This window comes from Pistacia vera, unplaced genomic scaffold, assembly GCF_008641045.1.
Source record: "Pistacia vera cultivar Batoury unplaced genomic scaffold, PisVer_v2 Contig223, whole genome shotgun sequence".
In the NCBI taxonomy this organism is placed as follows: Eukaryota; Viridiplantae; Streptophyta; class Magnoliopsida; order Sapindales; family Anacardiaceae; genus Pistacia; species Pistacia vera.
The window spans coordinates 376,705-403,667 of record NW_022196028.1 but is presented as its reverse complement, the minus strand read 5'-3'; the positions used below and the strand labels follow the sequence as shown (position 1 = coordinate 403,667).

Genomic DNA, 26,963 nt, shown 5'->3' with positions numbered 1-26,963 from the left:
TCCCGACCAAAAGCTTCACAGATTTGTTCCTCATCTTTGCTTCACATCTCATCCTTCTCAGGTTGGTTTTGTTTTCATATTCATTTTGGTAACGAATCTTCTAAACTTTTTCAGTTCTTTTTCATTTTTTTACTTTGTGAGCTCTGCTTAACGAATTGACAAAGACATTTTGGTATAACCGTAAAATAATTTAAGGAGGGCAAGACGGGAATTAACATTTTATGTTACGATTTTGCGGAATTGGGGGGAGCTATTTTTTGAAAATATTAGGGAGGTCTATGTCATGTACCATTTGTTTTTTAAATTATATCAAAATCATCCTCTTCAAATAATGAACCAGTCTTCCTTCAAATTTAAATTCGTTGGTTGCTTCTTTTCAGTTTTCATTTCGTTTTCTCCTGATCTGACTGATAAGCAAAAAATAGTCTCTCACAATAGTAAAGGCCTCACTTCACACAGATCTTAGCGGTATAATTCTTCATTTGTGGCTATTTTCTTTTTCTTTTTTCTTTTTATATAATTTATGCGAATTATTCTGTGTTTAACTCTTAAATTAATGCGTATTCATTTGCAATTTGTAATATGATTCTCAAAAATTACGAAAATCAGTTTCGTTTTCCGTTGATGTGGAGAAAGAATAGTACATTCACCAAGTAATATCATAATATTTGTTCTCGTTCAGTTTAGACAATTTGATCAAAAAAAGGCGTCGTTTTCATCGGAGCGGAAATGGCAGCGAAGCAAATGGAGGAGATTCAGAGGAAATTAGGAATGCTGAATTATCCAAGAGCCAATGCGCCGGCGCAGTCTCTTCTCTTCGCCGGCATGGAGCGTTACGCTCTTCTCGAATGGCTCTTCTTCAAGTAATATTTTACCATTTTTTCTCCTTCAGTTTATGCAATTTGATAAAAAAAAAAAAAAAACAGTCTCGTTTAATGGTTTCTATTCCGATTCTAGGTTATTGGGCGATAAATCTCCTTTCTCACAACAAAATTTACAGGGAGATGCTATGGATCGCGATGAAGAGACCGGTCGCATTCAATGTATGTTTAATTTCATCGTTATTGTTATTAGTTTGGTTAAGAATACAGAATTTGATTTTGTGGGAGGTGTAACTGATTCTCCGAAAAGCACTTTCCGCAACATTATTTCAAATTTATGTACAAAGTAGAAAATTACTTTTGACTTATTTTAAAAGTGCTTTTTTAGTGTAAAAAGCATTTGGAAATGTGCTATTATCATTATGGTTAATAACCTGATGTTTTGCAGATTTGGCAGAGATTGCGAAGTTTTTGGGTATTACAACAACTATAGATGTTGAAGCCATTCAAGTAAGTGAATCAAGTTATTTGTTCACTATGTCAGTTGCTTAATTTACAGTTTTTTCTGTATGATCATTTTTATTTTGAATTTCTTTTTTTTTTTTTTTTTAGTAGGAACTGTAGTATATGTGTTAGATTTTCTTTTTTCCCTCTACTAGTAGCTTGAACTATGTTCTTGAGTCATATTGTGAAATTTAATTTTCTTGAGATAATCTGGAATGTTGCACTCATTTTGGGGTAGCAGAAAAGTTGAATGGTCTACAGATCTTTTTACATTGTTGAAATTTTAATCATTTTTTCTTTCAAACTTGAATTAAGAATAGCAAGGTGATAAAGCTTTCTTTTCCTGAAGTTGGCATGGAAGCTGGTAGCATGCAATAAACTGTTCTTAGCATGAACATTATGAATTTTGTTTCCATAGAAGTTGAGAATATATTGAGAGCAAGAAAGTTTAATAAAAAATAAAAATAAAAAAAGATGATTGTTTGGGTTTGTTTTTATCTTCTTTCTCGTAGCATAGAGGAGTACTAGAAATGAGTTAGTTTTTTTTTTATTTTTTTTCAAACTACCCAGAATTCTCTTGACCTTTCTTGTGTTTATAAAGTTTTAAAATGGGGGCTACTTCTCGACCTTACACATTTCATTCACAGTGTGAATTTGACAGAACACAACACATACATGTAAATAATGTAAATTGTACCTTCAGTTGCATCATTATATTTTATGCATTATTTTTTGTTTTTCTGATTGTTAATATCTGTCATGTGATTTGAGTACATATATTGAACATAATTGGTCTCCTACAGCTCCCTATTACGTAGTGTGGGAGGTCCAAGACATGCCAATCATAAGTTTGAATTTTTGCATCTATGATCTGCACTTGACTAATGTTTGAGAGAGCATGTGTGTTTACTAAAAGTTTAATAAGTGAATAACATTTTACATTTCAGGGGCGTGGAAGTTATGAAGATCGAACTGAAATGCTTCAACTTATAGTTGATCTTGTGGAGGCGAGCATCTATGCTGATAATCCTGATTGGAGGTTGATATGACTGACTTTAAATTAGTTGAGAAATTATATTTGCTTTCATGGAAGACATGTATAACTAAATTTATTATTTCCACTTGTGTATTGGATGTTCATGTTCTTTTTTTTTTTTTTTTTTTCTTCTCGTTTAGCAGCGTTCCTGATATTTATTTTGTATACTTCTGCAGCATTGATGAGCAAGTAGCAAAGGACATACAACTAATAGACTCTATTGCAGAGAAACAAGCTCTTATTTTCTCAGAAGAATGCAAGTTGTTCCCTGCAGATGTGCAGATTCAGTCAATATATCCATTGTAAGAACTTTGTTTCTTTATCCGCTATGTTTACATCTTTTTCTCTAATTTGATTGTTACAAGATGTTAGGGGGTTAAGAGTTTTTTCCATTGAATTTTTGAAGCCTAGCTTATTTGAATGCTTGATTCATCATATGTACGTGTCTTTGCTAATTAAAATTATTTTAAGTACAAGCAATGTCTTTTTGTGTGTGTTTGATTTCTTCTGATGTTTGCCAAAGTTATGTGTCATTGCAAAACGTTAGACTAATCTACCACTAGTCTTCACTACTACATGTCACAACATTAATTTTCATTAGTACATCACTTCATTAGCAACCCTCTGATATATGTCCAGTTCAATAGAAACTGGAATGCTAGAGAGTGTAACTCTTTTTTACATACAACTTAAGTTGAGCAAAATAATACATATTCGCGCTGCACTTCTTTTTGCTTATTTTTTAGTATGGTATGGGTGATATTTCCCCTTCATACCAAAAGAATTTAAATTCTTTGTATAACAAAATCTTTGTCTACTGTCATAATAGCACTTTATCATTAAGAAATAAGGTGTAGAGAATTGGAGAAAAGTAAGTTTAGTTCTCTTTTCTAATGGAAGGAGCAGAAGATGTGATTATATTTGAATATGAAAGGGTGTATAAATCTAAATTTAAATGAGGTACAATGAAAAACTGGGTGTATAGAGTATCCTTCTGGATGAATATCCCAATTCTTAGAAAAGGACCATATTAAGTTGTAATAGGTATGTTGTAATATGTCCAATACTAATAGGAAGTAAGTTTATAATGATTTTGGTTTTTTGTTTTTCAGAATTTGCAAATGTCTCTCGGGGTTTGTCATAATTACCATATGATTGTGTGGACTGGCAAAAACCTTCTCCTCCTTTTAGACTTCTCCCTGTTTAAGATTCAGACTCAGTCCTTTGCTAAATGTGTGATAAGTTTTATGAAAGACAAATACAATCCTGTTTATGATAACCCCTGTATATTTTGTGTTAGTGTCAGTATGGTTACTTTTATTACTAGATTTAGTAACATTCTGTTCCATCATTCAAAATTCATTTGTAGACCAGATGTTTCTGAGCTGGAGACAAAGCTTTCAGAACAATCAAAGATACTCTCGAATCTTCAACAGAAGGTCACAGATTTGGCATCTAAGGTTTATCCCTGTTCCTTAGCTATTTATTTTTGTCTGTCTTGTCCATTGTTCACTAGACTACTCTAGACTGATCAGCTTCCCATGGGTTGTCTCTGGCATCAACTTTTCCTATGTATGCTTTGAGACCACAGTAAGCATAAATAATAATGACAATTAATATGATGGAAGCTTTAAGTCACTTAATTTACTTGCTTGAATTTAGCGTTGCTGTGAGGTGAAACTTGGTTTAGCTTTTTTCTTCTCCCACTTGTAGGTTGCCTAGGTCATTAGTTTTGATGGGTGGAGCTCTTTCTTCTATGTGATTCTAATCCTGTAAAGTGATATATATGATGTTCAAGCATTTTCTAGTGCCAAAATCTTGGGATCTGTTCAAATCTTACCTGAAGTATATTTAGGTCATGGTAATTGATATTCTAATTATTACTTCTTGTGGATTGACGACATAATGCTCTTATTCGGACTCATTCTAAAATTTCACCATTTCATCACGAAATGGTTTATTTTCAAATTTTATTTTTTTTTGCCAGTGAATATTTCCCAAACTTCCATTTTGTCTCTTCTTGTTTTTTCTTATGCTGTTTGATAGTATATGTCCTTGTGTTACTTTCTGTCAGCATGCTTACAATCCAGATGAGGAGTATGCAGAGGTGGAATCCCAACTTCGGGCTAATCTGGAATCTTTTCTTGAAACCGCAAGATCATTTAATACAATTTACACCAAGGTTTGCTCCTCTCTTGCTTTTACTTGATTTGCTTTGGGTTACTTTGCTACCATCCTTGTTATATCTACTTGAATGCAATGGTTAAATTGAAGGAATTTTCCATTTGAAACAAAAAAAGGCTTTTATTGTTATGAAATTGGATATGTTATGGTATATATTAACCTTTATTCTTTAATTTTTTCTTTTTGTCCTCTTTTATTATTTGTAAATTCCCCAAATTCATTTCATGCTTTGCAAAAGATAACAAAATCCGTATTCTTGAATTATGAAAATTTAATATAAATTGAAGAATTGATATTACTAGGTTGCATTTTTTTTAAAACTCAGTGACCAAATAGAAAATTTTATTTCATTTTTGAAATTTCCATGTAGTACAAAAAATATGCTTGCCCTAAAATTTTTCTCTGTTTTGACCTACTCTGCAATTTCAATAACATGATTGGAATTGGAATTGAAATTGATGATCAACCTAAAGTTAATTGTAATATCTGTTATGAACAACTTTTGAGCTGGACTCTTTGTTTATGTAGTTTCTTGAGTAATGATATCATGCTCTTTGTAGGAAATTCGCCCCTGGACTCACATGATGGAGGTACCACAGCTTCATGGGTTTGGGCCTGCTGCCAATCGCTTGTTAGAGGCATACAAGATGCTTTTAAAGGTAAACAGTGATTGTTCTTCTTGTTGTCTCTTCCTTTAATCATCTCATGTAGCAGATATCAGGTGGTTCTTCACTGAAAGGAAAGTCATTTATCACTTTTAACAGCCTAGCTATAGACACGATGACAGTGCATTATGCCTTTAATTAGTAAGCTATATCTTGGCTAGATTTGCCACTGATTATATACAATAGTTATTGGGAATCTGATTGCTGATTTATGACTTCAATTTTCCTTAGTACTGCTAACTTAGTTTTGCATGATGTTGTGTATGCTAACTCTTTATAGACCCTTTTACACGTAACACATGTTACACGAATTTTCATTTTGGTTTAGTTTTGTGGGTGGAAAGAAATTGAACGATTGGCTAGTTTCTTCATTATGATGTAATTGCAAAAAACTGATGCATTATGGCACATTTTGTTCTTAAAATATTGGACAATCACCGGTTGTTATGATAACAGAATAGATAAAGTGTATCCAAACAATGTTTTGTTCATATTATGTTTGTCATTATTCTAGTTTTGATCTATGTTATAGACTAAACAGATGTGTCTTATTTTATTTTGGGATTAGCTTGACTATTAATTTGTAATTAGAAATCCTTTTATTGCAGTTCTTAGGTAACTTGAGAAATCTTAGGGACTCATATGCAGCCCTTGGTGTTGGATCGTCTGAAACAATTGCTGGCGAGCCCTCTTCAGTCACAAGAATTATTTCAGAGTGTGAATCTGCCTTAACATTTTTAAACCATGATCTTGGAATTCTTTCGGCCTCAATTGCGCGTGAGCAAGGTGAAAAGGTGACTTTATGAAATATTTTTAAAAGATAGGGAAGACTGTCACCTCCTCTACTTCTTTTTTTTGATATGTTTTCCAGTTATATTTTCCAAAGCCATCTTAGCTTTTTGATTTCTTTAATCGCTTAATTGATTGTTAATTAAATTCCACTCTGAGGAAATGATGAGTCTTAGAGGCCACATTTTTAGTTATAGTATGGTGTTTTGTATCTGTATCATGGTGGTGTGTAATTTGTAGATATGAATTTCATGACTTTTATACGCTAATATTGCTCTAGTTACGATTGAATACGATAAGGTTTACATGATTAGTCCATTGTCCTTATGTCACTGACTTTTAGTCCAGTTAATTACATTAGAACTCATTAGTAGGTGACATGATAATGTATGATCCATGTTGGAAACTAGCTTGGTATGAAACCCTCAAAACTCTAGTATATTATCGAACTAGAAGGGATAAACTTTTGAATAACTTTTCTCGTTCAATAGTGTTACTATGCTTGCTGCAGATTTGTCTCTCCGTTGATGCTTATTACTGGTCTGAATTCTTAGTTTTGCTAAGAGTTTTGTTTTTATGATTTTTTCATGACTGCTTTGCTACATGTAAGGTTTATACGGAAGTGGTATTTTCTTGAGGAAATCACTCATGACTGATAAAACCTTGAGGCTCTGCATTTTCACAATGTCTCACTCTATTTCCTTACTAATTTAAGGTAAAAACTATGGTATTGAGCGCTGAGATTTTTTTTATGTTTTTGGGTTTAAATTTGAGCTCCGAAGATTGTACTGGGTATTTTGATTCCAAGGGGTGTATGTTTTCGGTGAACTGGTATTGAAAAGGCAGGACAGTACAAATATCCTTATAACTTGCGTGGAAGGAAGCAGTACTATTTCTAACATGCACTAAATTTCTAATAGTGCTATGCTAACCGCAAATTCGAGATCCATGGAGCTGAGCTCAGGGTCTCATAGGTCTCATTTTTGTACGCCCTGTTTAAAGCTTTCTTCCTCTTACCGTTGCATGGTTTTAGGTAATTTCAAATTGTTATTATCTATTATTTATAATTAATTAATTGTATTTATTAATAATTAATAATTGGGATTTATTAATATTTGGTAATTATAAATAAATATTAAACAAAATTTTATTATTAAAAGTAAATTAGTATTTATATCATTAATAATTTTTTTTATTAAAATTAGTTTATTCTGAGATCTTTATATCATTAATAATTTTTTATTAAAATTTGTTTAATTTTGTTTATTATATCAGAATATTGCTTAAGCGGTGTAAAGTTTGCTTATTGGCAAGATTTGACATTTTGACGACATTGCAAGTTGTTTCCATGGATATTCCTTGGCTCTATTCAATCTTACCTGAAGTAACTTTAGGTCATGTAATTGATATTCTAATTATTACTTCTTGTGGATTGACGACAAATGCTCTTATTCGGACTCATTCTAAAATTTCACCCATTTCATCACGAAATGGTTTATTTTTCAAATTTATTTTTTTTTGCCAGTGAATATTTCCCAAACTTCCATTTTGTCTCTTCTTGTTTTTTTCTTATGCTGTTTTGATAGTATGTCCTGTGGTACTTTCTGTCAGCATGCTTACAACCAGATGAGGATATGCAGAGGTGGAATCCCAACTTCGGGCTAATCTGGAATCTTTTCTTGAAACCGCAAGATCATTTAATACAATTTACACCAAGGTTTGCTCCTCCTTTCTTGCTTTTACTTGATTTGCTTTGGGTTACTTTGCTACCATCCTTGTTATATCTACTTGAATGCAATGGTTAATTGAAGGAATTTTCCTTTGGAACAAAAAAAGGCTTTTATTGTTATGAAATTGGATATGTTATGGGTATATATAACCTTTATTTTTTAATTTTTTCTTTTTGTCCTCTTTTTATTTGTAATTCCCCAAATTCATTTCATGCTTTGCAAAGATACAAAATCCGTATTCTTGAATTTGACAATTTATATAAATTGAAGAATTGATATTACTAGTTGCAGTTTTATACTGTTCTTAGCATGAACATTATGAATTTTGTTTCCATAGAAGTTGAGAATATATTGAGAGCAAGAAAGTTTAATAAAAAATAAAAATAAAAAAAGATGATTGTTTGGGTTTGTTTTTATCTTCTTTCTCGTAGCATAGAGGAGTACTAGAAATGAGTTAGTTTTTTTTTTATTTTTTTTCAAACTACCCAGAATTCTCTTGACCTTTCTTGTGTTTATAAAGTTTTAAAATGGGGGCTACTTCTCGACCTTACACATTTCATTCACAGTGTGAATTTGACAGAACACAACACATACATGTAAATAATGTAAATTGTACCTTCAGTTGCATCATTATATTTTATGCATTATTTTTTTGTTTTTCTGATTGTTAATATCTGTCATGTGATTTGAGTACATATATTGAACATAATTGGTCTCCTACAGCTCCCTATTACGTAGTGTGGGAGGTCCAAGACATGCCAATCATAAGTTTGAATTTTTGCATCTATGATCTGCACTTGACTAATGTTTGAGGGAGCATGTGTGTTTACTAAAAGTTTAATAAGTGAATAACATTTTACATTTCAGGGGCGTGGAAGTTATGAAGATCGAACTGAAATGCTTCAACTTATAGTTGATCTTGTGGAGGCGAGCATCTATGCTGATAATCCTGATTGGAGGTTGATATGACTGACTTTAAATTAGTTGAGAAATTATATTTGCTTTCATGGAAGACATGTATAACTAAATTTATTATTTCCACTTGTGTATTGGATGTTCATGTTCTTTTTTTTTTTTTTTTTTTCTTCTCGTTTAGCAGCGTTCCTGATATTTATTTTGTATACTTCTGCAGCATTGATGAGCAAGTAGCAAAGGACATACAACTAATAGACTCTATTGCAGAGAAACAAGCTCTTATTTTCTCAGAAGAATGCAAGTTGTTCCCTGCAGATGTGCAGATTCAGTCAATATATCCATTGTAAGAACTTTGTTTCTTTATCCGCTATGTTTACATCTTTTTCTCTAATTTGATTGTTACAAGATGTTAGGGGGTTAAGAGTTTTTTCCATTGAATTTTTGAAGCCTAGCTTATTTGAATGCTTGATTCATCATATGTACGTGTCTTTGCTAATTAAAATTATTTTAAGTACAAGCAATGTCTTTTTGTGTGTGTTTGATTTCTTCTGATGTTTGCCAAAGTTATGTGTCATTGCAAAACGTTAGACTAATCTACCACTAGTCTTCACTACTACATGTCACAACATTAATTTTCATTAGTACATCACTTCATTAGCAACCCTCTGATATATGTCCAGTTCAATAGAAACTGGAATGCTAGAGAGTGTAACTCTTTTTTACATACAACTTAAGTTGAGCAAAATAATACATATTCGCGCTGCACTTCTTTTTGCTTATTTTTTAGTATGGTATGGGTGATATTTCCCCTTCATACCAAAAGAATTTAAATTCTTTGTATAACAAAATCTTTGTCTACTGTCATAATAGCACTTTATCATTAAGAAATAAGGTGTAGAGAATTGGAGAAAAGTAAGTTTAGTTCTCTTTTCTAATGGAAGGAGCAGAAGATGTGATTATATTTGAATATGAAAGGGTGTATAAATCTAAATTTAAATGAGGTACAATGAAAAACTGGGTGTATAGAGTATCCTTCTGGATGAATATCCCAATTCTTAGAAAAGGACCATATTAAGTTGTAATAGGTATGTTGTAATATGTCCAATACTAATAGGAAGTAAGTTTATAATGATTTTGGTTTTTTGTTTTTCAGAATTTGCAAATGTCTCTCGGGGTTTGTCATAATTACCATATGATTGTGTGGACTGGCAAAAACCTTCTCCTCCTTTTAGACTTCTCCCTGTTTAAGATTCAGACTCAGTCCTTTGCTAAATGTGTGATAAGTTTTATGAAAGACAAATACAATCCTGTTTATGATAACCCCTGTATATTTTGTGTTAGTGTCAGTATGGTTACTTTTATTACTAGATTTAGTAACATTCTGTTCCATCATTCAAAATTCATTTGTAGACCAGATGTTTCTGAGCTGGAGACAAAGCTTTCAGAACAATCAAAGATACTCTCGAATCTTCAACAGAAGGTCACAGATTTGGCATCTAAGGTTTATCCCTGTTCCTTAGCTATTTATTTTTGTCTGTCTTGTCCATTGTTCACTAGACTACTCTAGACTGATCAGCTTCCCATGGGTTGTCTCTGGCATCAACTTTTCCTATGTATGCTTTGAGACCACAGTAAGCATAAATAATAATGACAATTAATATGATGGAAGCTTTAAGTCACTTAATTTACTTGCTTGAATTTAGCGTTGCTGTGAGGTGAAACTTGGTTTAGCTTTTTTCTTCTCCCACTTGTAGGTTGCCTAGGTCATTAGTTTTGATGGGTGGAGCTCTTTCTTCTATGTGATTCTAATCCTGTAAAGTGATATATATGATGTTCAAGCATTTTCTAGTGCCAAAATCTTGGGATCTGTTCAAATCTTACCTGAAGTATATTTAGGTCATGGTAATTGATATTCTAATTATTACTTCTTGTGGATTGACGACATAATGCTCTTATTCGGACTCATTCTAAAATTTCACCATTTCATCACGAAATGGTTTATTTTCAAATTTTATTTTTTTTTGCCAGTGAATATTTCCCAAACTTCCATTTTGTCTCTTCTTGTTTTTTCTTATGCTGTTTGATAGTATATGTCCTTGTGTTACTTTCTGTCAGCATGCTTACAATCCAGATGAGGAGTATGCAGAGGTGGAATCCCAACTTCGGGCTAATCTGGAATCTTTTCTTGAAACCGCAAGATCATTTAATACAATTTACACCAAGGTTTGCTCCTCTCTTGCTTTTACTTGATTTGCTTTGGGTTACTTTGCTACCATCCTTGTTATATCTACTTGAATGCAATGGTTAAATTGAAGGAATTTTCCATTTGTAACAAAAAAAGGCTTTTATTGTTATGAAATTGGATATGTTATGGTATATATTAACCTTTATTCTTTAATTTTTTCTTTTTGTCCTCTTTTATTATTTGTAAATTCCCCAAATTCATTTCATGCTTTGCAAAAGATAACAAAATCCGTATTCTTGAATTATGAAAATTTAATATAAATTGAAGAATTGATATTACTAGGTTGCATTTTTTTTAAAACTCAGTGACCAAATAGAAAATTTTATTTCATTTTTGAAATTTCCATGTAGTACAAAAAATATGCTTGCCCTAAAATTTTTCTCTGTTTTGACCTACTCTGCAATTTCAATAACATGATTGGAATTGGAATTGAAATTGATGATCAACCTAAAGTTAATTGTAATATCTGTTATGAACAACTTTTGAGCTGGACTCTTTGTTTATGTAGTTTCTTGAGTAATGATATCATGCTCTTTGTAGGAAATTCGCCCCTGGACTCACATGATGGAGGTACCACAGCTTCATGGGTTTGGGCCTGCTGCCAATCGCTTGTTAGAGGCATACAAGATGCTTTTAAAGGTAAACAGTGATTGTTCTTCTTGTTGTCTCTTCCTTTAATCATCTCATGTAGCAGATATCAGGTGGTTCTTCACTGAAAGGAAAGTCATTTATCACTTTTAACAGCCTAGCTATAGACACGATGACAGTGCATTATGCCTTTAATTAGTAAGCTATATCTTGGCTAGATTTGCCACTGATTATATACAATAGTTATTGGGAATCTGATTGCTGATTTATGACTTCAATTTTCCTTAGTACTGCTAACTTAGTTTTGCATGATGTTGTGTATGCTAACTCTTTATAGACCCTTTTACACGTAACACATGTTACACGAATTTTCATTTTGGTTTAGTTTTGTGGGTGGAAAGAAATTGAACGATTGGCTAGTTTCTTCATTATGATGTAATTGCAAAAAACTGATGCATTATGGCACATTTTGTTCTTAAAATATTGGACAATCACCGGTTGTTATGATAACAGAATAGATAAAGTGTATCCAAACAATGTTTTGTTCATATTATGTTTGTCATTATTCTAGTTTTGATCTATGTTATAGACTAAACAGATGTGTCTTATTTTATTTTGGGATTAGCTTGACTATTAATTTGTAATTAGAAATCCTTTTATTGCAGTTCTTAGGTAACTTGAGAAATCTTAGGGACTCATATGCAGCCCTTGGTGTTGGATCGTCTGAAACAATTGCTGGCGAGCCCTCTTCAGTCACAAGAATTATTTCAGAGTGTGAATCTGCCTTAACATTTTTAAACCATGATCTTGGAATTCTTTCGGCCTCAATTGCGCGTGAGCAAGGTGAAAAGGTGACTTTATGAAATATTTTTAAAAGATAGGGAAGACTGTCACCTCCTCTACTTCTTTTTTTTGATATGTTTTCCAGTTATATTTTCCAAAGCCATCTTAGCTTTTTGATTTCTTTAATCGCTTAATTGATTGTTAATTAAATTCCACTCTGAGGAAATGATGAGTCTTAGAGGCCACATTTTTAGTTATAGTATGGTGTTTTGTATCTGTATCATGGTGGTGTGTAATTTGTAGATATGAATTTCATGACTTTTATACGCTAATATTGCTCTAGTTACGATTGAATACGATAAGGTTTACATGATTAGTCCATTGTCCTTATGTCACTGACTTTTAGTCCAGTTAATTACATTAGAACTCATTAGTAGGTGACATGATAATGTATGATCCATGTTGGAAACTAGCTTGGTATGAAACCCTCAAAACTCTAGTATATTATCGAACTAGAAGGGATAAACTTTTGAATAACTTTTCTCGTTCAATAGTGTTACTATGCTTGCTGCAGATTTGTCTCTCCGTTGATGCTTATTACTGGTCTGAATTCTTAGTTTTGCTAAGAGTTTTGTTTTTATGATTTTTTCATGACTGCTTTGCTACATGTAAGGTTTATACGGAAGTGGTATTTTCTTGAGGAAATCACTCATGACTGATAAAACCTTGAGGCTCTGCATTTTCACAATGTCTCACTCTATTTCCTTACTAATTTAAGGTAAAAACTATGGTATTGAGCGCTGAGATTTTTTTTATGTTTTTGGGTTTAAATTTGAGCTCCGAAGATTGTACTGGGTATTTTGATTCCAAGGGGTGTATGTTTTCGGTGAACTGGTATTGAAAAGGCAGGACAGTACAAATATCCTTATAACTTGCGTGGAAGGAAGCAGTACTATTTCTAACATGCACTAAATTTCTAATAGTGCTATGCTAACCGCAAATTCGAGATCCATGGAGCTGAGCTCAGGGTCTCATAGGTCTCATTTTTGTACGCCCTGTTTAAAGCTTTCTTCCTCTTACCGTTGCATGGTTTTAGGTAATTTCAAATTGTTATTATCTATTATTTATAATTAATTAATTGTATTTATTAATAATTAATAATTGGGATTTATTAATATTTGGTAATTATAAATAAATATTAAACAAAATTTTATTATTAAAAGTAAATAAGTATTTATATCATTAATAATTTTTTATTAAAATTTGTTTAATTTTGTTTATTATATCAGAATATTGCTTAAGCGGTGTAAAGTTTGCTTATTGGCAAGATTTGACATTTTGACGACATTGCAAGTTGTTTCCATGGATAGACTATACAGTAAAACTTTTCTATAGTTATAATGGTGAGACTAACTAATTTTATTACTATAAAGAAGTTATAATTTAATAGAGGTGTAATTACAAAAATTATTGTATTGATTTTTTATTTTATAATTCATGTTTTAGTAGTATAGTATTATAATTTCAATTCATATTTTAGTAGTATTATGATTTCAATTCAGTGCTATAATTGTCTACTTTTGAAACGAATAGAAGATTGTATCTTGGAATCAGCAAAGATAAGTGTCATTGATAAAATTGTAAATGCACTTAATGCATGGTCAATTGATGTGAAGCCACAAACAATTGTCAATGCTTTTAAGCACTACAAAATTAGGACCCCCAATTTCAGTGAATTGCAAGTTACAAATGAAGTGGATGAGGAGAATATAAGAGTCATTGCAGAATTGAGGGATCAGATTTGATAATTTCATCATTTTAAGCGAATGGATAATCATCTTAATCGAATGGATATTAATGTCTTCTTTGATCATCCAAATAAGTGACAAATCGTGTATGTTTTAATTAAAGAAGAAATCATTGATCCAAATAAGTGACAAATCGTGTATGTTTTAATTAAAGAAGAAATCATTGCTACAATTAGACAAGAAGATAAATGAAATAATCTTGAAGATGATAGTACGAAAATTCAAAAAGTTTCATGCCATGAAGCTTTAAACATGCTTGAGAAGCTAAAAATATTTTAGCTTCAATAAAAAGATGTCCATGTTGGCGAGCTATTACGTATTCGCAAGGTAAAAGATATGGTAACAATTCTAAAACATAAATCATTGTCCCAAACAACTTTAGATAAATATTTTATTTCATCTTAAATCTTTAATGTAACTTAACATATTTTTTTTTTTTTTTGTAATATACATATAATTATTACTATGTAGAGACAACTTTTCTTAAGGCGGTAATTAAAAAAATTATAACCTATAACAATGTGTAGTTTATTCTTATTTATAACTATCCCAAATTGGGACTAGAATTTTTTATGACTGTGTAGAATTTATTTCTATATAAAGTATCACTATAGAGAGGTTTTACTATATTTGGAAAGAAATATTCTAAACAAAATATCAATGATCTGAAACACGGACTGGTCGGCTTGTCCAGTTCGATCGGGTTTCACTCCTCACTTGTAACACCCACAGTAAGGTACGTAATTTATTTATGCCCTAATACCCTTAGTTAGATTTCTTTGAAGTTACCTTAGACAAATGTGAAGAAAACCCCTTAAAACTTCATTATGGGTAAAATGATATTTTTACTCATAAGTAGATGAAAAAATGGAGAGTGAAAGGAAGCAAAATAATGTGAAGAAGATAATAGAAATGAGGGTATTTTGGTAATTGACTAAAAGATATAGATGAGATTTCATAGAAAATGCAAGGGTAAAATGGGAATACATGCATATATTATTATATATAAGGTTTCATTAGAAGAAACCCTAACCTATTTTCAGCCTTGTACATGCCACCCTCACCTTTTTTTCTCTAAAATTTCTTCACTAAATTCCAAAGGGAAATCATAGGATTTGGCTTAAATTCTTATAGCTTTTCAATCCTAAAGTATCCAAAGGTAATATTCTAGCATAAGGAGTGTGATTAAACTTTAAAGTTTTAAATTCTTATGGTTTTTATATGATTTACGTCCAAGAGGAAGAAACTTTTAGCAAAAGGAGGTTATATCACACATTCAAGGTAAGTAAACCCAATTTTAGCCTTAATTTGAGCAAGACTTGTGTGGAATGATTCTTGCATGTTTGTATGTGATTGTATGTGAGAATTGTTGGCTATTTTTTATGTTGAATGATGTGTAATTTCCAACCATGAGAAGTAATGCTTGAGTATGTGATGAATTGGTGGAATTATAGAAAAATTAGTGATGGAATTTTGAAGTGTTGAGGATTGTTGAAAACAGCCAGGTTTGATGCTATAACTAGTGAGTTTTTGCTTAAATTTTGGTGGATTTAGAGAGATGTGGAAGTGTAGCCAACTTAGTAGTTGCATGTGCATATGAATTGTTTGATGAAAATTCAAAAAGAAAATGCATGCATGAGTTGGCCAAACCCTATTGAAGAAATGGTTAAAGAAAGGCAAGAATTGAAGTAGAAAGATTATGTTGGGCTTCACTAAGTGTAAATTTTAGTATTCAATAATGCATTTTGTTATGCCAAAAATTTAGAATATTACTTGGTCATGTTAGTTCCATAGAGAGATGACCCTTAGTGTTTGGTTCTAGTTAGTTGAACCTTTACTACTTCTTGAATAGCACATGAAAGTGTTAGAAAAGAATTGCATGTTAAAGTGTTACTTTGATATGACATTGTTGATAGTAGAGAATGGTATAATATGTCATGACATATCAATATGTCATAATGAATTCTCAAGTTTGTGTATGTGAACTTGGAAATGAGAGAGAATGGGCTTGATCATGCATATATTGTGCATATAATTTATTTATATATATAACATTGATTTGGTAAATGAAAATATTAAAGAAAATGTTAGCAAAGAATCAGAAAAAGAAAGAAAAGAAAATGGCTTATAGATTCTTTATAAGCGAACATGTACATATGTATATTTTCTCATTTACTAAAGCATGCAAGTGTAGAATTTCCATAGCTTAGAAATTTATTTAGAAAAATATATAGAATCTCTTTCTATTCTCTTTTTACAGCACGTTATGTTAGAAGGTTGTTGCGATAGGGAACCTGTGAGTGACAGAAATGCAAAAAATTATCACATGCATGCCGCCATCAGTGAGCGGCCTTAGCATAGAAAAACAATATTTGTACAGTCCGTCAACAGTGCATGTGGATGAAGACTGTACCCAGCAGAAAATTCTTACATGCACGCCACCATCAGTGAGTGACCTCAGAATAGCAGAACGGAATTAGTATAGTCCGTCAGTAATGCATGTGGATGAGGACTGTACCCAGAAAGAATTTCATAATACACTCACATGGCTAGGGTTCCAAATCCATGCCTCAACCTAGTCCGATCGGCAAATCAGAATAGAAAACAGAAAAGAAAAGAAAGAGAAACAAAAATAGAAAACAGAAAAGAAAAGAAAAGAAAAGAAAGAGATACAACATAAGAGATAGAAAACAGAAAAGAAAAGAAAGTTCATTTCTCAGAAAAAGTTTATTATTCTGCATATGTATTATGCTATTTGCAATATTTAGCATTTCTTATGTGCTCGACGATGTACAGTTTTATTAATTGTCTTTGCATGTTGGTAAGTAGCAAATCAGAATATCAGAAAATATTAAAGTGAGAAAAAGAAATTTAGAATATAAATAACAGAGGAAAAATAGTAGTGCAGTTTGGTTTACTTACTGAGCAATTAGTGCTTATTCCGTTATTTTACTGTTTTACAGGTACTAGATGATATACGATCAGGTGGGACGTCAGTAAGCAAAGGAGTTGAGCAGCACTGTCCAATAATATTTTGTACTTATTAAAGTATAATAGTTATTTTGTGTATATATTTATATGAATTAAAATTAAAACTTTCGGATTTTACATTATATACATATATGTATATATGTTTACAAAAGTTATTTAGTAGATTTTGTCATATATTTCTCAAAAAATCACTAGCTAGAGAGAATATTACATCACTCCCATTTAATAATGTTTAAAACATGGTTATGTTTATTGAACCGTTTTGGACCGTTGTTGGATCGATGAAATAGTGTCAAACTGTCGGTCCAACTGGATCAGATGGAAAACCGGTCCACTACACATTCAAAGTCAACATCCCGAAAAGGCTAAAACAAAATCTCATTCTCCTCCTTTATCCATCTTTGAGTTTGAACAAATCAATTCAAAACAAACAAAACCCTAAGCATTCACTTCACTTTCCAGCATAGCCAAGAAAATACTTTCTTGCTATCCAAACACTAATTTGAAAAGGAAAGAAAGATTTAATCCGGTTCACAATTGGCGAGCTCGAAATGGCTTGAAAGGTGAAATAGAGCATTTGGGTGTTTCGTTGTGTAATTGAGTTGGATTTGATATAATTGAAGAAAGTGAGGGCTTGTGAAGAGGAGGGAAAGTGATGGCGATTTAAGAAAAGAAGAGTTGGAGAGGAAGAAAAGAGGAGTTGATTGACTTGAGACGAGAGAGGTTCCCTTTCATTATGTGGGTTTGGACTTTTGATGTCCTTCGCAGTTGAGATGAGTTATGTTTTTTTTACTAATGGCAGCGGCTGCAATTGTGGGGGAGTGGCGTTCACAACGGAGAAGAAAAATTGGTGGCGTTGATAACTTGATAACTTCTTTAGGGTTTATATATTTAATAAATTCAAATTTTTTATTTTTGACATCAGCTGATGTCAGTATGACGTCACTAGTTTGACCGACTGGTTAGACTGGTCAAATATTGTAGTAGGCCTTGACTGAGTTAAGCCCGGTCTTGACTGTGAAATTGCAAATATTGTGGTGAAAAGATTAAAGAGTTTGGATAAATCGTCCAGTCCTAATTTTGAGAGAATAGACATTTGGTGCCTCATAGCACATGAATTCTTTATGGTCATAGGACAAGAATTGATGTAGATTGAAATAAAATTAATGTGAGAAAAGAATCTCAATTTTAATTTTAATTGTCTTATAGTGCCATCCTTTGCATAAAGAGAGAACAATCAAGGATTAACAACAATTTTTTCTACACGTATTACAAGGATTAAAATGAAAACTAAAAAATTAAGGCTCCTTTTGGATACTTTTTTTAAAGCATTTGTCAAATTCTATTCTACATACATTTTTAGGATAGGATTATGAGCATGTGTTTTAGTAGTTTGGAAACATTTTCTAAATATTTAGATTACTTTTTAACACCCTATATTTGTTAATTTAGACTAAACATCATCTACAATAAAAGTTTATAAATTATAAAAACACCCTCACCCCACCCATTAATTGCCAACAGCCACCACCGCGTTAGAACGTGGGGTCGAAAGTTGCCGGAATAGCGCAAAACGGTTGGATCTGGCCAGTCATGCGCCAATCTGGCATTTTCCGACCAAATCTTAACCTTCGTTGATGGCTAAACGCGACTAGATTTTTGTCATCAACGACCATATCATTGGTCGTAGATCTGATAGGAAAATGGCCAGATCGGCGCATGACCGGCTAGACATTTTGGCCGTCAACGACCATATCATTGGTCATAGATTTGGCAAGAAAATGGAGATCGGCACATGACCGGCTAGATCTAGTCGATCGTGCGCCATTCCAGCAGCGGTGACTGCTAGCTGGTGATAGGCTGGGTGGGTGGGTGGTGTTTTATAATTTGAAACTTTTATAAGAAAGATAATTATTAATGTTTTGAGTTGAATATAATATGATTTGATTTTGAGAATATTAAAACAAATGTTATTTTTCATTTTGGATAGGATAGTAGAGTAGGATATGATAAAAATAGATGGCCAAACGCAACTAAATCAGCCACAACAAACACTTAATAAATTAATATTCAAATGTTTTCAGCGTAAAATTTATTATGCTTTTTTCTTATTTACATTCCAAAGAATATATATCAAGGTAATAAAAATACTAATTCGGGTTATAAAATGTACTGAGAAATGTGTTTTTCTATTTTTTGTGAACAAATTATATTGATGTTGTTAAAAATTTGACCTTTTGCCATGTGATTTCAGGGTACACATAGATTATCCATATTTTTATAATATTGGAATTATGTAATAAATTATGAAAAAGGTGCACATTAAGATTATCCAATTGGAATTATGTATAAATTATGTTGTAGTTTGGCCTTGCGACTAGTGAGGGACCTAGGATTTTTTTGCCTGAAGGGGCCTCTGCGGCTCCATCATTGTCTGTCAAACAACTAGTAAAAACTTTAAAAAAATCATCAAACCTGAAATAAATAATACAATTCAAGAACCTGAAATGAAAGAATGTATAACACAATACTTTCATACTTAATAAAAACTATGAAAAATAAAAGCTTGAGCAAATGTTTTGAAAATAAAATTAAATTCACAGGAAACACAAAACAATTTACGTGGAAAAACCTCTTCAATGTGGAGAGAGCAAAAAACGACGGGAAATAACGATCCTTAAATTCATATATCAAAGAGTTTACAACAACCACAGTCCACTAAAAATATTCCACACAAATTTCTTATTTCTCTTTTTTTTTTTTTTTTTTTTTTTTTTTGGCTTCCAAAGATTATAATAAAATTTTCATGATTTTGATCAACCTAGCCTAAATTAAAGTTGACTAAAACTTAAATCAAGTCCACGTTGTTGACTTTTAATATGAATGAATAAAAAATGAAGAATTTTTTGGTATAAACATAATAATAACTCAAATTTCTTAATAATTTTGAGTAGTTAAACGGTGACTTTGAAATGTAGGAAGTGGTGGGTAAATGTGGAAGAATAAACGTCCAGTAAAATTAGTTAAGGTTTAATTTGGAGAACAACAAACCTTATGAGACACAAAACAAACTCACAAGATCCATGTATTTTTTCATCAAATTAGAATAAAAAATATCTAAAAAAAAGTATGATTCAACCCTAAAATAAACTAAATTGAAATGAGCAATACACATACTTAAAACTGATAAAATAAAAAACGGAGCTAATTGTGACACCTTGAATAATGAAAGCTTCAACAATTTCAATCTTCAAAAATTTTAAGAGCGAATAGCTTAAGAAAGAGAAGGAAAGAATGAGAGAGTAAAAAATTTTGGGGTAGAATCATAAAAAGCAGATAAAGTTATGAAAAGAGTTTTAAACTTTTAATATAATATAAGCTCGAAATATATATATTAATAACAAGTTTTTAGTGGGCTTGGATATATATATATATAGTTCTCATTTTTTAAAAGTCTGAGAGTATGCCTAGATAAGTTGATATATATATATATTAATAACAATTTTTTATGGGCTTATATAAGCAATTTTTTTTTTTTAAATCTAAGGGTAAGCCTAAAGGGGCTGGATCCGCCCCTGCTTGCAACATCCAGTAGAGGCATAGGGTGCCTCATGGCAGCCGCTTGAGGCCACTAAAGGCTTTGCAGCCACTTGAATGGCTTGGAAGCCTTATTGGCAACATTGATAAAGGCTAAACAAGGCCACTCGACAATTGTCAAGGCCAGATCTAGACCCTTTGTGGTTGGATAGAGGTCAAATATAGTTTCCACACATGTTAATAGGTGAGATCAAGCTCGATGCTGCTGAGGTCAAATTTGGCTTCTCGATACCTGAAAAAGTTAGATTCGGTTCTATGGGCATTTATAAAAGCCAAATTTGGCCTTTAAACAACTAGTAGAGGCCTAGTTCGGCTCCGGGAAGCCCATTGAGGCATTTCCTTGCAAGCAAGGGAGGAAAAAGAAGAGGGGGAGGAGAAATAGGAGACGCATGGGAAAGGGAAAAAAAAAAAAATGGAAGTGGCAGAATTATGCTATTGTTTCCTTGAATAAGGTATATTCAAAAATACCTTTTTTTTTTTTTTAAATTACAAACTACCAATTTGTCAGTCAACTTTAAGAGTGTGTTTGGCTTAAGAACTGTTGTATTATTGAGAATGTTATATTAATAGAAAGATAGATTACCTTGAAAATTACTGAGAATGTTTATGGAAATGTGTTGATTAGGTTGGAATAAATTGGTGGGTATGTTATATTGATATGTTTGGTTGGGAGAAATAAATTGGTGGGTATGTTATATATATTACTAAATTACCCTCCTTTTTAAATATTAATATACTATTTTTTTGAATCATTTTTAACCCCCTACATTTGAGATTTTGCTAAACACTTCAGTCACATAAAAGTTTAATTTCTAACAAAATCACTCCTACCCACCCCAAGCCACTGCCGACCACCACTGCGGTCGCAACAATAGTGGCCAGAACTGCGTACAATCGGCTCTGGCTATTAACAACCATGATTTGGTCGTTATTTGTTGACGACGACTAGAAGCCATAAATCTAGCTGGAAACGGCTAGAGTGATGCATGTAGGCTAGATTTGACTGATCATGCACCGTTCTGGTGACAATGACTAGAGGTGATGGCCAGATTCGGCCACCAATCTTGGGTAATTTTTTTTTTCAAGTTCAAGGGTATTTTGTTAGGTTAGGTATACTAGAGCCAATAATATTAGACTCTTGTAATATTATATTGAATATCAATAAAGACATAAATTCTATGTCATAGCATTCATTTATATATTTGTATATATATAGATATATGTCCTTAAAATGGTTGAATCGTGAAAAAGGAATTCAATGTTTTAAATCTTAATTGTGAGAACCTTATGATCACATATGGTGGCCATTATACATATTTGTATATCATAGCAATCATTTATATATTTCTATATTATAGCCACTACAAGAAATTTAACATTTAGGGACGAAAATTTTCATCACATAAAGTGCAAAATTCGTCCTAAAAAGTAATGTGGGACGACAGACCAAATCGTCCCCAAAGCCGCGTCGCCAAAGGATAATGCCCACGAAATACGGTTTCGCTTTCGTCCCAAAGCCATGCCATTGGGGGCGAAATACGGTTTCGTCGTTAAAAATTATTTATTTTGTGACGAAATTTTTTGTCCACAAAAGAATAATTATTCGTCCCAAATGAGACTGTTTCGTCCCCAAAAAAAAGCACAATTAGGGACGAAACAATTTCGTCCCTAACTGGATCAATCATTGGGGACAAAAACTTTCGTCCTTAATTTTATGATGAATTGGGGACAAAAATTTTAGTCCCCGATGTTGTAGTGAATTGGGGACGAAAAATTTCGTCCCTCATGGTATGATGAATTGGGGACGAAAAATTTTCTCCTTGATTGGGTTGATAATATGATGATTAACCGTAGTCCCAATTTATGAATCAACCCTACTAATTTTCCTTCATGATAATACCCAGATTCATTTTCACTTCACTATATAAACAAACAAAGCAACAAAAGCTTAGTTTCCCAAATCAAATTGCACTTCTTTATTAACAAAAACTGTCAACATTACAATTCCTACTTACCCACTACCACAGAATCTTCTAAGTAAGTTTCAGGATTCCAATCCCAAAAGAGTGAAACAAGAAACAAAATTGCAAACATCTTTGTTCTTTCCTATAGCCCAAAATCTTCAATGCTGTCATAGTTTCTTGTTTGCTTCCATCCCTACTACTTCGAGCTCAAGTTTATCCGCCCTAAATGCAATCTCTTTGTCTTCAACAACATTTTATTTACAATTCAGATTTTCTTGATTAGCTTCAAAGAATGATTTACCAGTTATTCCTCATCAAGTTGTTGTCGTTGCGACGTTAGTTGCTCTACTAATCTATCCAATGCTTCCTTCAACCACCCATATTGACTTTGACCAGCTTTTCTGGCTCCTGCCACACTCATCTGCACAAAAAAAGTGACATAATTATCAAAAAAATTTCTTTATAAGATATCTAACCAGAAATAGCTTTCTGAATGCCTTTGAAAAATAACATCATTCACAATAATTTTTCCTCCATTTTACCGTCCGTTCAATTACCCACTGTTAACCGAGTGTTCTATATAAAATTTACCATGTATATTAGACACATTTATGTCAACGATGCCATTACTCAGACTGATCAACACAACCAAAACTCAGAAGAAGACAGAAGAAGAGTTTTGATTGTAAGGGCAATAATTAATTGCAGTAGAGCCTGCCAATTTCAAGAATATACAACAACAGAAATCAAAATAAATAATGGTCATTACTGCTTCCAATATATTGTCAAGCACATGAACAAGAAAAGTTTCCCAGAAAGTTGAAGAGGGATTACATACCTGAGATCAATGCCCATAAACTGAGGATTCAGCTGTATTCCAACCACCTAAAGAAATTGAACGAAAACTTCTTTCACATAACATTTATGACATTTTATATCTGCAATGTATGTGTGGCATTATATACAGGACGTGAGGTATAATTCAACAGACTTCCAACTACAATTTCTTAGTTATAGTATAGCAGGAAAAACTGAAAGAAGTCATGTACATAAGAGTGAGCAGTGACATTATAAGAGATTAATCAAAGGTATTCGTCGTGTACCTATATCCAATAAGAAAGAGACATGATCAAAATAAGAAAGACACATGATCAATGCACATTTTGTAAAATAACTTAATTTGATTAAAACCAATAAACAATTACAAGTTATTTACTGTTAAATACATTTAATCCAAAATTATCTGGGTACATTCTATCTCCAAATTTTGAAAAGAAGGTCACAGTTGAGATTTGGATAGGTAAAATTTTTTAAATGAATTCCCCACCCAACTTTATCGATTATATTGAAGTTTTCCTTTTTGTTTTGGGAGAAAAGCAAAATTCAGAAAGTTTTAAAAGGAAACAAGAAAGCCACTTGAAAATGTAGGGGCTTTGTCTAGCTGACAGTGAAGAAAGGTGTTGTTTAAGGAACTGTGAGTGGACACATTTTGACCTTTTTCCATAATAACAGTAAAAGGCACAAATTTGTTTACCCAAAAAACAAGGCACAATTTTTTATCCACCGTTACTTCACATACTGAATGCCCATAGGTGCGCCCAAAGCAATAGCTCCTAAAACATTTACCAGAGCCCCTGCAAAGTAAAAGATGGATCAGTTATCCTATGTTATGCAGAAAAACAAAGGGAACTCCTCATCTTTAATAGCATTTTCAGAAATTCGTCTACTTTTTTCCAACATAAAATCCAAAAAATAACCAAAATGCAACAACTCCACAGAACCAAAGCTTTTCTCCCACCAAAATCAGTGTTTGACAACAATCAGCATTGTAGAGAGCTTCTTGAGTCGTGAAGTTGAAATGAAAGAATTAAAAGTCAAAATCCTAAATTGAAAATACTATTGACAACAATAATCACCTTGAGCCGTGAAGTTGGATTTAGAATGAATTTCTAAATGTCATAAATGTTATGTGAAAGAAGTTATCACTCTGAAACTTTCATCATTTCAAGCGACAATGCCTACTTTGAGTTTCAAAATACTCATGACACAGCATAAAACATTAAAAAATCTGTATTTCAAGCCAGATATACTACTAAATGTTTATTCAACATCATACTATCCTATTTACAAATTATAACATGATAAAAGTCACAAAGCCCCAAGTAATTTTAGGAATTGAAGATGATTATATAATTACAAGCCAGTGGATAAACACGGAGTAGCGAGTACTTACAGTAGGTGATATGAAATCCATCTGGGTACCAATTCCAAGTAGCACAACCAACAATACAAGCATACAAAACAGTTAACCCATTCGAAACATTAAAAAATACAAAATATAACACATCAAAATTCTAAAGAACTTGAGCAAATGAGTAAGCAAACAGCTAATTAAAACAATACATTGCATCGATAATGAAGTCGAGTGCAAAGGGTCGATGGTGGAGTCAGAAGAAGTGGAAAGGTCCGAGAGGTCGGTTTGGTTGGATTGAGCACGGAGAGATACAAGGTGAGACGATGGGCTGAGGGGAAGGAGGTGACGCTTGTGGCGGGGGTGGAGATGGATTTGTTTAGAGAGAGAAAGAGGGATCTAGCCATCGGTTTTGGAGGAAATTTGAGTGAAGATTGCGAAAATCTCAATTGAGAGAAGAAGACATTTTGGGGCAAAAATTTCGGGTTAATGGATATTAGGTTTCGGGGGACGAAAACTTTGGGACATTTTGGGACGAAAATTTTGGGTTAATGGGTATTAGGTTTTTGGAGACAAAACAATTCGTCCAAGAAAAATGTTTTTAGCTACAAAATGTTTTGTCCAAAAATAATATATTTTGTCCCTAAAAATATATTTTTACGATCAAGAATAAAATTATATTTTGTCCCTAATAAGTTTTCCAAATTTTGCACAATTAGAGATAAAAGATTTCGTCCCAGGAAATGAAGGTTTTTAGCTAAAAAACTTTTCGTCCAAAAATAATAAATTTCGTCCAAGAATGATTTTCCTCCATACTATTTCATCCTTCCCTTCAAATGGCATTGTTGGCGTGGGGCAAAAATTGAGTGCTAATCATTTTGTGACGAAATTACACTTTCGTCCCCTAAAATTAGACCTGGCAAAACGGGTGGGTGGGCCGGGTCAATGGGTACGGGTCAAACGGGTACGGGCCTTATACGGGTCCAATATTTTGGACCCGTGCCCTACCCTATACGGGTACGGGTGGACCTGTTTTTTCTCTCTCCAGATTTTAGTTTCTTTCACCCCTAATAGTTTTCAATTATAACAATTACACCCCCAAAATTCCTGCAGTTTTAAATTTTTTACATTTACACCCCCTAAATCAACTACTCTAAATTCAATTCAATTAAGAATATAAACAAATATGAACCAAAATAAATAAATAACACATAAACAAACAATAACATATAATACAAAACTACAAATACCAACCAAAATAAACAAATACAAAATCACTAATACACAATTACACATAAACAAACAAAATAAGTCAATAAACTATAAATACNACAGTCGTGACATTCTGAGTGATTTTTGGGCATCTTACATATTGAACTAGGTTGAGACCGAAACATAAAAGTTGTATCCCTGTCTCTAAGCTTTAAAACAAGACTAAAACTGTAGCAATCCAATATGTATAACTCAAGTTATGCCTTCTTGAGTGTGACCTGTGCAGAATGACTATCTTGATGCAACATTGCATTTGTGCATTTCATAAGTGCATTAACTAAGAAATTTTAAGCATGAACCATCCTTATACATTAATTGTGCATTGAGAAGTAGCTTGAGAAAGAGTATAGAACTTTGTGAATGAACTACTCTAAGAGTAGAGAGAATGAGAAAAATACAAAGAGCGGGTTGGTGCTTTGTGAACTCTTCCCGGCCGTGCCTCTGGTAAGATGAGACTGGGACATTCAAGTGAGAAAGAATGAAGAGAGAATGAGTAGAGTCACGAAAAGCAGGTTGGTGCTTTGTGAACTCCACCCGGTTGTACCTCCGGTAAGATGAGGTTGTGACTTACAATAGAAAATTAATAAAAGAGAGCTGTGTGAAAGAGAAACAGAAAGAGAAAATAAATGAGACGAGAAGTGTGTAAGGAAAGAATTAAGAGAAAGAGTTACGGGGATAGAGGAGTAGAGGATTTACTTGCTGAGCATTATTTTTTTGCTCACCCCGTTGTTTTTCTTTGTGTTTATAGGATCTAGGTGAGGACACGGTTGGATTGGTGTCGGCAAGCGAGGAGCAATAGCTACACTGTCCACTGTTTTTGATTACTTTTTGTAAAATGATATCTTATTTGGTAATAAGAATGTTTATATATAATAAAAGA

The 26,963-nt window shown here is 32.6% G+C and overlaps 2 protein-coding genes and 1 long non-coding RNA gene across 5 annotated transcripts; 2 read left to right on the top strand and 1 right to left on the bottom strand.

Moving 5' to 3' along the window:
• The first annotated feature begins 319 nt into the window (after positions 1-319).
• On the top strand, positions 320-6,327 carry LOC116130638 (AUGMIN subunit 7). 2 transcript variants are annotated; one of them, XM_031416372.1, is made up of 10 exons: positions 320-468; positions 683-863; positions 958-1,043; positions 1,270-1,331; positions 2,273-2,364; positions 2,538-2,663; positions 3,731-3,821; positions 4,436-4,543; positions 5,106-5,204; positions 5,819-6,326. In XM_031416372.1, the coding sequence occupies exons 2-10, from the start codon at positions 730-732 to the stop codon at positions 6,014-6,016; spliced, it is 996 nt and encodes a 331-aa protein (XP_031272232.1). In that variant the 5' UTR covers positions 320-468; positions 683-729; the 3' UTR covers positions 6,017-6,326. The 2 variants fall into 2 exon arrangements, with proteins under 2 accessions (XP_031272232.1, XP_031272233.1); XM_031416373.1 differs by having other exon boundaries at positions 390-468; positions 688-863; positions 5,819-6,327.
• Positions 6,328-8,587: 2,260 nt separating this feature from the next.
• Positions 8,588-12,652, top strand: LOC116130696 (AUGMIN subunit 7-like; the record flags this gene model as incomplete). The annotated part of the gene is made up of 6 exons (XM_031416421.1): positions 8,588-8,688; positions 8,862-8,987; positions 10,055-10,145; positions 10,760-10,867; positions 11,430-11,528; positions 12,143-12,652. Coding segments are annotated over 6 exons (723 nt in total), but the record flags the coding sequence as incomplete, so codon positions are not given.
• A 9,956-nt stretch (positions 12,653-22,608) lies between these two features.
• Positions 22,609-25,373, bottom strand: LOC116130698. Of its 2 annotated transcripts, none has more exons than XR_004128103.1 (4): positions 24,854-25,373; positions 24,155-24,254; positions 23,459-23,558; positions 22,609-23,041 (listed from the first exon to the last, which is right to left on the bottom strand). It is a non-coding gene; the product is annotated as an uncharacterized LOC116130698 (long non-coding RNA). The 2 variants fall into 2 exon arrangements; XR_004128102.1 differs by having other exon boundaries at positions 23,459-23,505; positions 24,854-25,370.
• Between the last annotated feature and the right edge of the window lie 1,590 nt (positions 25,374-26,963).